Source organism: Sciurus vulgaris (assembly GCF_902686455.1).
Source record: "Sciurus vulgaris genome assembly, chromosome: 3".
Lineage (NCBI taxonomy): Eukaryota > Metazoa > Chordata > Mammalia > Rodentia > Sciuridae > Sciurus > Sciurus vulgaris.
This window is the reverse complement of record NC_136463.1, coordinates 55270591-55281611: the sequence shown is the minus strand read 5'-3', so window position 1 is coordinate 55281611 and position 11021 is coordinate 55270591. Positions and strand designations below refer to the sequence as shown.

Here is an 11021-nt window from a genome sequence, read left to right as displayed (position 1 = left end):
TTCTCTTGGAATTCTTTCGCACAGAGACACAGGACCCAACTGGTGATCACTGGGTCTTGAGAACCTACTTTGAAACATCCCTTAATTTCTTTCTCATGTTGTTATTGGTTATTCTCTGTCAATTTCCTTAGGAATCTTGCCTAAATAACAAAGGACAAAAAACTGTTAGTATTTTCAAGTCCTTTTAATGAACAAAAATGTCTTGGGGACATACTATAAACATTGACACATGATATGAGTTTATAAAGACACGGCTTCATTTACTGAACAGCAATTCCTCTCCACTGGAATCTGTTATGTGAAAGGGCTTCTTATTAGAGGAAATTACCCAGAATACGAAGATGATTACATTCCTTTAGAGAAATGACTCTGAGCCAAATCTCATTTGATTTCATGCTAGATCACCCAGAAAGTCAAATATATTCAAATACTAAAATTCTATATATTAGTAATACCAGGCTGTTTCATAGGAGTATAAGAACAATTCATTACAATTGCAGAGTACTTAAATTTACAATGTTCTTCCACATACATTGCTTCAATTTATTCATATATCCACTTTGTAAGATGGGACAGGTTAGGTACTGACATCTCCATTGCAGGAATAAAACAAAGAGAGGTTAAGCAACCTGATTTAGTTTCCACAACTACATAAGAGATAACTAGGCCTGGGGCTCATGGTTCTGATTTAAGTCCAGTGCTTTTTCACAGGGCAAAATGGTGCCTCGTTGTTATTTTTGGTCTCCTTTAAAGTTCCACTTTTGCTTTTTCAGAATTCACATAAAAAATCCCTACAGTGTGCTCAGGAAACAAGCAAGCACACAAATAAAATACATGATAGGAATATGAAATATGAATGCTTCATGATATTTAATAAACCAATTCCCACATTTTTCCTGGAAGAGACCATAATGCAGACATAAAGCAAAATAACAAAAGCTAAACTCACGAGTTAAGATTATTGTTCCAAGACAAACTCCTGCAGCCTTTGGATTTCTGCACATATAGTGTACACTAAACACTTCAGAGTGAAGATGATAAAAACACATGGAAATGTAAACAGATAACACTTGTAATGTTATTTGGGTTTCAAGAGTAGTAATATGGTAAATTATTAACACTGGTATGTTTTGATTCTTTCCTTGCTGATTTCTACTTTGTTCTACCCTTTGCCCTAGTCTCTTTGGAAATGCTGCTTCAGTCATTTACTTGCAGCTGGCACAAATGGCTTGCATTTTGAGGCTTGCTTTATGGAATTTTAACAGGTCAACATTTTGAAGCACACTTCACATTCATAAAGTTCCTGTTACAAGTTCCAATGAATAACTTATCTGAAAGTTAATGAATGGCAGTAATTCTTATACATACCTTGTTTGTTGTGTATAGTTTGTCTTCTGTGGAAAGCTTTATTAGAAAAAGAAGAGCATTTTCTTGGAACTAGAGCAACATAGGCTTTTTATACCCTTATGCCAATACCAACTTAACTTCCAAAACTTTTTTAACTCCCATCTCCTAAGGCACACTTGAGTTTAGATCCTTGCAAAATTGATGCAGTATTTTTAGTTCTTTTTTGAGAGCTTAGAGAACTGAGATTCTATAAAGTGATACCTTTTCCACTTGTCACTATCTCACTATTAAGTTGAAACTTAATGTTTTGAAGTAGGGTTAAGAATAATAACTTTCAGCACTACAAATGTTTTGTGCCAATGGAGGTGACTGATTTGTTAATAAAACAATGTAGTTAAAAACAACAGGAGAGCAAATTCTTACTGCATATTTATGGCTATCCAACAGATCAATGTAAGAAATTTTGTAGGAGATGAATTTAAGGTAGGCTTGTTTCCTAACTTGTATGGACTGGGAAATAAGGAGGGTTTCTGTTCAATATTATGAAGTGTCTCATACATAATGTGTCTGTCCAGGAGTCATGCCACCAAACTGCTCTCACTACATTCAGTGTCTTCCTTCCTCTGTGGCCCTGTGCTGTCACCCATTCTGATCAACCTTTCATGTGGAAATAAATGAATCATAACCAGAATGAGACTGACATAGAACAGGTAAGTTTACAAACTGATAGCAAAACCCGGCTGCGGTTGTGTACACCTGTAATCCCAGTGGCTCTGGAGGCTGAGGCAGAAGAATAGTGAGTTCAAAGCCAGTCTAGGCAATTTAGCAACTCAGTGAGACCCTGTCTCAAAATAAAATACAAAAGAGGGCTGGGAATGAGGCTCAGTGATTAAGTATCCCTGAGTTTAATCCCTAGTACCAAAAACAAAAACGAAAAAAAAAAAATTACTAGCAGAGATTCCATACTGCTCATATCTACATTCCTTATAGATATAGCACAGGATATTGCTCTTCCTGGGAATAAAGTTGTTTTGATGAGAACTTTTTTTTTTTTTTTGAGGGAGTGAGTGCTACACGCGTGCATGTGTATATTTGCACATATCAGGTCAAAATCAGCTTCCTTGAGAATTGATTCCTTTTGAATCACCTAATTGTAACCACGATAAATAACAAGGCTCGGATATTTTGTTCTTTGAAATCTCCTTCCCAAATTAAAAAGATGAACCTCTTTCTTCAAAACTTCTTTCTTACCCTGGCATTCAAGGCCTACTATTATTTGGTGTGAGTCTATCTCTAATCTTATCTCCAAATATTCTTACTTGACACCATTTTCGAAGAACTCAGGAATACGTTTTATTGTCCCATAGTCTTAGATTTTTATTAACAACCTTCCCCCAGCTCTCAGCTCCAACTCTTGCTTTCACCTGTCCCAGCCTTTGAAAAGCAGAAGATACAGTAAAAATAAAAGAATATGGTCTTTGAACTCAGACCTAAAATTATTACACCAGGCCTACAGTAAGTACCCAATATATGGCAGCTACTATTATGAAATAAGGCTTAACATTTATTGAGCACTTACTGTGAGTTAGGTAGGACTGTTCATGTTCTCTTAGTATTTTAAGGGAAATGAAGTAAATACTGATAGTGCTATTCTACTGAGAGGGTTAGGTTATCCAAATTTACAGGCCCAAGAACCCACAGTCTTCCCAGGCAGGAAGCCTGGAGCTGGAGCTCAAGAGCTCAGAGGTGGTGCACCATTCTGCTTCCTTTGTTGAAAATATCTGTGGCTCCTGTGCTCTTTGGCTCCAGCACACTGGCTCTGCCTTACTGATTGCTCTCTGCCTTGCACGGTTGTCACCCACATGCAGGCCTCAGCTCTCCCACCAACCTGGGGACTCTTGGTCTAACGGATGGATCTGACTCAGAAATGCAGCCAGAACAAGCAACACACTTATGCTTTCGTTCTGTGGACGTGGCAGTTGTTTTCTTCTACACACAGACCAGGTTCCCCCAGCATCTTGCAACTGAAATCTGGAACCTAAAAGATGACCGGGGGTGCAGGAAGGAGGGAGCCACAATTTTCCCATGCAGTTGGGACAGAGGATGACTGGTTTGAACATGACTGCCTCTCCAGAGACCAGAACAGGCTCCATCCCTGTCTGGGCAAAGGACCCAAGAGGTCGGGCCATCCCCTTACAGTGCGAGAATGCAAAGACAGGAAATTTAACCTCACCCTTCTCGCTGTTCTCAGGGACAAAGCACACCACGCCGCCCGGCAGGGTCCCGCAGATGGCCTGTACGCCTGCGCAGTCAGCAGCGAGGTCAAGTGCGCCTGCGCACAGCCCCACTTCCTGCATTTCGTCGGAGGCGGGAAGGTCGGCAGTCGCAGACTCGGGTCTCCCCGGGACGGTTGACCAAGGCGAGGAAGGTCGAGGGTTCAAGGTGTGTGTCCTGTTATGGCGACGTCAAGACGGGAAAGCCCCGGTGTTGACCCTGATTACAAATTTCCGCGGGTCCCTGGGTGGGTCCAGAAGGGTGTTTGGAACATAAATAAGGACATAAACCCTGACAGGAACCTCGCCCCCGCGCCCCTCGAGGAGAGGCCCAAACGCGCTTTCTGGCTTCCACCTGAGTGTTTGCGAATTGAACAAACATTTTTTTGCACACCTGTACCACAGGACCGCGTCACTAAGCCTCTCAGGTCCGACTGGAAGTAGGAATTGGGCCACCTAGGGGTCCAGGGGAGGATATTTCTGTTTTAAAATACGTTTGTCTTGATCATAGATGTGATGGCCCTTGAAATGTACATGTAATGATGTAATGGCCCTTGTAAGCACCCTTAAGTTTAGGATATACGTTGCATTGGTATTTCTATGTTGAGAAAAGTGGCATAACTTCTGTTTTGGTTCCTAGAATAGAACCAAGAATATTTTCAAAAGGGCCTACCATATCTAGTTTCAGGTCAAGATAGAGAAACAGAAGACGCAGCCCTTCACCTCATGTTTCCCATGTTTTCTTCCTACGGTGATAATTGGAAGTTAATATTTACCTAAGTCTCACATGCATCATTTCTTAGTTGTGTTTATGTGTGTATTATTGGGTAGGTAATTTGGAGAAGAAATGATCTAAATTAAACTTGCATCTTTCCTTTTCACACATGCAATGGGCAAATATTTGTTGAATTGAGATTGAAATGTATTAGGAGGCTATAGGTTAGCAAATACGTTAGAAAAGAAAAAAATCAGGAAAAAAAAACTTTATTTCATTTGTTTAAATTGTGAAAACTGAGTGGAAATTTATCATTGAGTTTGTTTTGGATATTAAGTGCGTATTAAATCAATGGCCAAAACAGGTGATTTGTATAGTGTCATGAAGTAGGACATAGACCATGTTCTCATGAGGCTAGTTCAGTACTGAATATTTCCTACCAGTGAGTTTTCCAGTGCTGTAGTCCATTTCCCTCTTTAGAGATGTGATTCAGAATTCCCATGGTGTGTCCTTGATTCTGAAGTAAATTTTATAGACAGTGTGAAAATCGGCACATATTAGAAAGCAAGTTTATAGTCACCCCAGGCAAAACTTCTTCTGAACAGAGCTGGAAAAAATGAGTTTCGTTGTAAATAATGACTCAGAAGCAAAGGACTCCCTACAGCGGTTACATTATAAGGTTTCAGTGTAGTTTTCAAACATAATTTCCATAATCAGCATGCCAGAGTTCATTTTGTTGTTGGTACAACATGACTTACAAGATTCTTTCTTTGCGGGTCTGGTCCAGCAACTGCATTTTGTGAATTTAGAAGGCAAAACAAAAATTAATAGACTGATATAGAAGAAAATGAAGAGAAACTTAAGTGAAAATTCAACTTGAAGTATAGCAGGTATTGAACAACTTTATTTTTGAAGCTCCTTTATTTTGTATATGCCATATAAAGCTTGAGTAGTTTGTAGGTGAAACATTTTGGAAGGAACTTGAAGAAAGATGAAACATTGAGTCTTGCTTCTTTTTCTTCTTGGTTCCAAGGAGGTAAAATAAAACTCATTCAACCAAAAGTATTTAGTGGCAGAGGTGAGAGAGAAATAAAAACTTAGATTCACTCTGGTGTTCTATAGAACCTATGTGCTTGAATTGTTCTGTGCTTTTAAGATAAAAACAAACTAATAGATCTATTTTCATTGTGTTTGTGATTGACTTGGTAAAATATTTCCAGAACTACTTGTGTTTCCTAAGAGCTATCACTTCTGTTTTCCTAACTTATTAGGTAATGTAAGGACAGGGCAAGAATGATGGGAACCAGGGAATGAGTATGATGCACAATGAAAATAATAATAACTATTATTAATGTGAATGTTTCTAGACATTTAATTATACATATTAATTCATTTAATTCTTCCACCAACCCTCTAAGATAGGTCGTTATCATCATCCCTGTTTTTCCTATAAGAAACCAAGACATGAAGTGGTTAAACAAGAAATGTATGAAGTGGTAGAACCAGGATGTAAACCTAGGAATCTGGCTGTAGAGTTTGTGTCTTAATAATTATCTTATTCTGCCTCTCATTTTGTGTCATATTGGCACAAAGATTTTAAGGAAATAGGCCATGTTTACACTTTGAAGTTATAATTCAGATACATAACTTTTATCCAGGTAGTCTGATTCAAGAGCTTAGAGAATTTAATATTTGATCAGAGAGGTTTTAAAGTCAGTATTCTGTAGTAGAGTGGTGGCAGATCAGCTGGACAATGGTATAGTGGCCAGAGATCTGAGCTAAGATTGAGGAAGCTTGTGTCCTATCTGGGTTCTTCCAGTGACTTCCTTTGAAGCCATAGACAGAGTTTTTGGACCTCTTTTCCTCTGAGTTTCCTTATAGGTTTAAAGTCTATGCATTGTGACTTTTGGCCTGACTTGCGATCCTACTTCTGCCATGTGGAGGAAGTAGAGGTAGTTTTCTTTCTTTCTCATTTGGATTAAATATTGTCTTTTTCTGAGGCATTCTTAAAATTACCCATAAAATACCATTACAGACACTGGGGGTGCTTTTTGAAATTGCAATTTGTGCTCCAGACCAAATCTATTGAAATAAAATTTTAGAAGAATGGGTTTATGGTCTTAGAACTTGCATGTTAAGCAAAATTCTAGATTAAATCTAAATCAAACTAAACTTGGATAATCATGACCCTAAAAGATGTGCTCTCTGTGCAGGGAGTGGTGGGGGTTGTAAAAAGCATGGTTCAAAGTTTGATTTTTCCTCACCTCTGTCACCATGTCACCATGTCACCATGGGTTCTCTACAGTTGATATGGTAATAGGTAACCACAGGAGAGAAAGAAGGAAAACCAAAAATGGGATGAGAGAAGAAATGGGAATTAATTCCAAACAGGAGGAATTAAAGCAATGTTAAGGTAGAACAAAACAGTACTTTTTATAGAGAAAAATGAGGCGCTCTAGGATTTTAAAAAGAATGTAAAAGTCTATTCAAGGGCATAGAAATACATCTATAATAAGTATATTAACATACAGGAGTAGACATTTAATTTGTGCATCATATATTAGTACTTAATCTATAAGTAGATCTGATTACCTTTCTGTTACGTACTAATGTATTGGTGTGTTCAGTGTAGGCTCTGTGTACCATTGTTCAATCAGAAGAAGAGGAATAGACAGCTGTTAACATCTAATGCACCTAAAAATGATCCACGTATCAGTACTGCTTCTGACGGTTATGATTTCCCTCCTATGCCAACAGGTAAGAAAATGAGTAGAAATTTTTCAGGAAGAACTGGGATTGTAGAAAATTGCAAATTTTACTTAATTATAATGAGAATAGAAAGGTTTTTTTTTTTTTTTCCTTCTTTTACTCTCGAAATACAGAGATTTCTTGGCTTTTCCTGAATGTTCTGGTAAAAGAGTTTGAGTTTCTGTGTACAAGGGTTGCTTAGCTTCTCAATGGAGTATCTTAGATTTGTTCTAATGAACTAGGAACCTACATTGCAAAGATTATTGTTTTCCAAACAGATATAGATTTTGTGATCTGTACATTTAGTAGTAAAGAATGGAGAAACTCAAGTTGTCCCAGGAACAGGGGAAAGTATGCATGGAACACAGCAAAAATGTGAAAAACAAATAGACTTTAGGAAGGGTAGAAGCCCAGGAATTTCTGATGGTTGGTTCTAATTTCTTTTCTCTCCTCTTCTGGCATTTTTGCCTTTCTTCATTTGCTGGTTCTTTACTCTCTGCTATGGTGTGAAAATTCATCTGTTGGAACTCAATCAGCAATGTGATAGTAGTTTTAAAAGATGGGACCTGTAGGACAGATTACATCATGAAAATTCTTCCCTCGCGCATGGGATTCCTGACACACAATGTGCATGTATCTTAGGGAGCTTTATGGTTCTCCTGTCATGTAAGAGGTGCCATCTGTGAAGCAGAGAGAGAGAGCTTTTGTCAGCTACCTGGGACATCCCAAATTCCCTGTTAAAAAGTAACTTCTGTTATTTTCAAAATAGCCAGTAAAGGTATTTTGTTATAGCAGCCTAAATGAACTAAGTCACTCCCATCCAGTTTGCTTCTTTATAACTTCAACTAGCACATGAACTAAGTTTCTGTTGCTAGGAGTTTACATAATCTTTTAGTTGTAGCTCTCTGAGGTCCCTGGTTGACTGCTTTTTGTGTCTCTTGACTAAATCCTAGAGACAGGGAGGCTTTGGTTCATTTTATCACTTAAGCGAGACCACTAAAATCCTGACTTCCTTTTATGGGTAGGACTCTCACTTCTGAACCAGTTGGCTATGGTGGTGAGTGCTGGGAGATAGGTTTGCTGACTTTGTATTTCCCTCTGGATGAAGGCATGGTCAGGCAGACATTTGGAAATGTATTCATTGCATGATGACTATATACATTTAAATTTGGGAGATACTTAAAATTATTAATAGAATATTATGCAACTAGAATTCTTATATATAGCAGTACTTGTTAATTTTTTGACTGTTTTTGCATAGACGTTAGCATAGTTCTACAGTTGTTTTTTTTCTTCCATGTTAGTGGAATTTGAGGCATAAAGTTCCTATTATTCCCATTTTTATGTATAGACAATTAGAAATTCACGTGGAGAAGCACAAGTCAGCATATATCTGGTCATCCTGTACCTTTACAAACTTCACCATCATTCTTCTAAAGACTAGAGTTGAACCATAATATGACTGAGCTATACCCTTTCTTAGTATTCATCCTAAAAGAATTACAGTTACCGTAGTATAGTGAAACATGCATAGCCATCTTTCTAGCAGTACAATTCACAATAACCAAACTGTAGAACCTGCCTAGGTGTCCCTTCCGTGGATGAGTGGATAAAGAAAATGTGGTGTATATATACACACAACAGAGTTTTATTCAGTCACAGATAAAAATGAAGTTATGCCATTTGTAGGAAAACGGATGGAACTTCAGAACATTGTTAAGCCAAAATAAGCCAAACTCAGAATGTCAAGGGTAATCTGTCTTCTCTCATGTGGAAGCTAGAGAGGAAAAAGGAAAATAAAGATGTGTGGAGGGTGGAGTTTCATGAAAATCAAAGGGAGATCAGTAGAGAAGAGGAAAGGTGTCATGGAGGAGGAGAAGGGGAGGGAAAGGCTAAGTACTGGGGAATGATATTGGCCAAATTATATTGTTATATTGTATGTACAATCAATATGTAACAATAAATCCCACCATTATGTACAACTGTAATGTACCAATAAAAATATGGAAAAAATGAAAATGTTCATCATCACTTAAAAAAATATTATAAGTTGCTTGAGTGTTGACCTTGAAAAATAGCAAGTAGGAACTACTTCATAAGGAGATGTGCATTTTCCTCAATTACTGAACCCTTTAAGTTCTGACTGCAGTTACTGTAGTTACTGTTTGCCACAGATACAATAAGATTCTTACACGGGGTAAGAGTGTTTTCCAGTTTTTTGTCTTGACTCAGTAGTTGGGCTGGAATATAACCAATCTGTAAAAAAAAAAGAAATAGAAGAGACTAGAGTATGATAGAAAACACCAGAACGTGTCATTCCTAGGAAGGATAAGATTTGATGGTGAAATTTTGTTATGTTCTCTAACCTTTTTGTCTGCCTCTGTTCATCTCTCTCACACATATTATGTGTGTGTGTCTTATGGGTTATGATGTATTTCTTGCTTTGGGATAGAATAAAAATTGGGATAGACTGCATTTATGTTATAAAGTATAAGATATAATATCAGAATTTTTATGTTACAAAGTACAAGATTCTATGTTAGAATTTATTATCTTTGTTTAAAACACGAAGGGGAAGAAAGACATCTCTAAAAGTCATTAGGGCAGGCTATGGCAAATTCAACAGTAAAGCGCTATTGAAGACGATTCCTTTATCTGCAAGTTTTTACACTTCCCAAGTTAAATGAATTTGAAATACTTATTTTGAACAATGCTACCTGTTTTCCTTTTGTATGTGTTGTTATTCTTTTGAGATTGGGCCTGGGAAGCTATGAATCCAGAGGAGGCTGCTTTAATGGAAACAGTGAACACAGCGTATGTTGAAAATACATAAGCCAATAAATGTGTGTCTGATGTCATTTTTCTGTGTATATTTTACAGTTATTGATTTGAAAACAAATAATTTATATTTAACAGGACAAATTTCCTTGAAAGTCAAATACCACCTTCAGTTTCTCATCCCCTGAGACGTCAAGATTCTGTCCTTAAATCAGTTCAGTCAAATACGGTAAGAAGCCAAAGTGGTTGGAGGTGAGTCTACTTAAAATTTGTCTATTCTTGTCTTTTCCCTCCCCTCCTCTTTGCACTTCCCCCTCCTTTATCTTTTCCTCCTTTTTTAGACAGAATTGCATTTAGGAAATTTCTATATTAATAAATATGTTATAATGTTTGCATATAACTTAGGGACATTCTCATTGTACTTTTTAAATCACCTCTAGGTTCTATATAATAGCTAATACAATATAAATTCTGTGTAAATAGTTGTCATACTATATTGTTTAAGAAATAATAGGGCTGGGGAGATAGCTCAGTCGGTAGAGTGCTTGTCTCTCATGCATAAGGCCCTGGGTTCGATCCTCCGCACCACAAAAAAAAAAAAAAAAAAAAAGAAAAGAAATAATGACAAAGAAAAAGTCTATACAGTACAGTTCAGTCTGTTCAGTACAGACACTATTTTTTTCCAAATATTTTTGAGCTATGGTTGGTTGAATCTATAGATGTGGAAACCTATGGGTACAGATGGCTGACTGTTCTGTTTTTATCTACCTATTTAACTTTGCCAGTGAGTTTCATACGTATAATCTCTTGTTGCTCTTTATCACCTTTCTGTTTCAACTTGAAGAACTCTAGCATTTCTTGTAATATATAACCTGTTGAGGTCTCTAAGTTTCTTGGAAATTACTGATAATTTAAAGTTAGCTTAAATACTTGTGAACCAGAAGTTTCCATGTCTTCACAGGTATTTGGTGAAGGGGAAAAGAGAATTTTAGTTTCTTTCTCTTAAAATTAACATGTTGTCTTTTCTTTTATATTAGTGTGTTTCTCCCCTCCACTAACTTCACTTCTTTTAGATGATTTTGGCTTTGAACCTAAGTTCTAATTTCTTTCTGAGATGTTTCTAGTCTCACTTCTCCAATAAGTATGTCCAAAAATTTGCA

General features: G+C 37.1%; 1 protein-coding gene across 1 annotated transcript in view; it reads left to right on the top strand.

Moving 5' to 3' along the window:
- The first annotated feature begins 5177 nt into the window (after nucleotides 1–5177).
- Nucleotides 5178–11021, top strand: part of LOC306656235 (uncharacterized protein) — a 52888-nt gene continuing 47044 nt past the window's right edge. Inside the window, exons 1-5 of the mRNA XM_079131223.1 lie at nucleotides 5178–5225; nucleotides 6206–6287; nucleotides 6968–7092; nucleotides 9837–9897; nucleotides 10000–10113. Coding sequence (XP_078987349.1) covers nucleotides 7083–7092; nucleotides 9837–9897; nucleotides 10000–10113 — 185 coding nt within the window. The 5' untranslated portion in view covers nucleotides 5178–5225; nucleotides 6206–6287; nucleotides 6968–7082. The remainder of the gene's footprint in view (nucleotides 5226–6205; nucleotides 6288–6967; nucleotides 7093–9836; nucleotides 9898–9999; nucleotides 10114–11021) is intronic.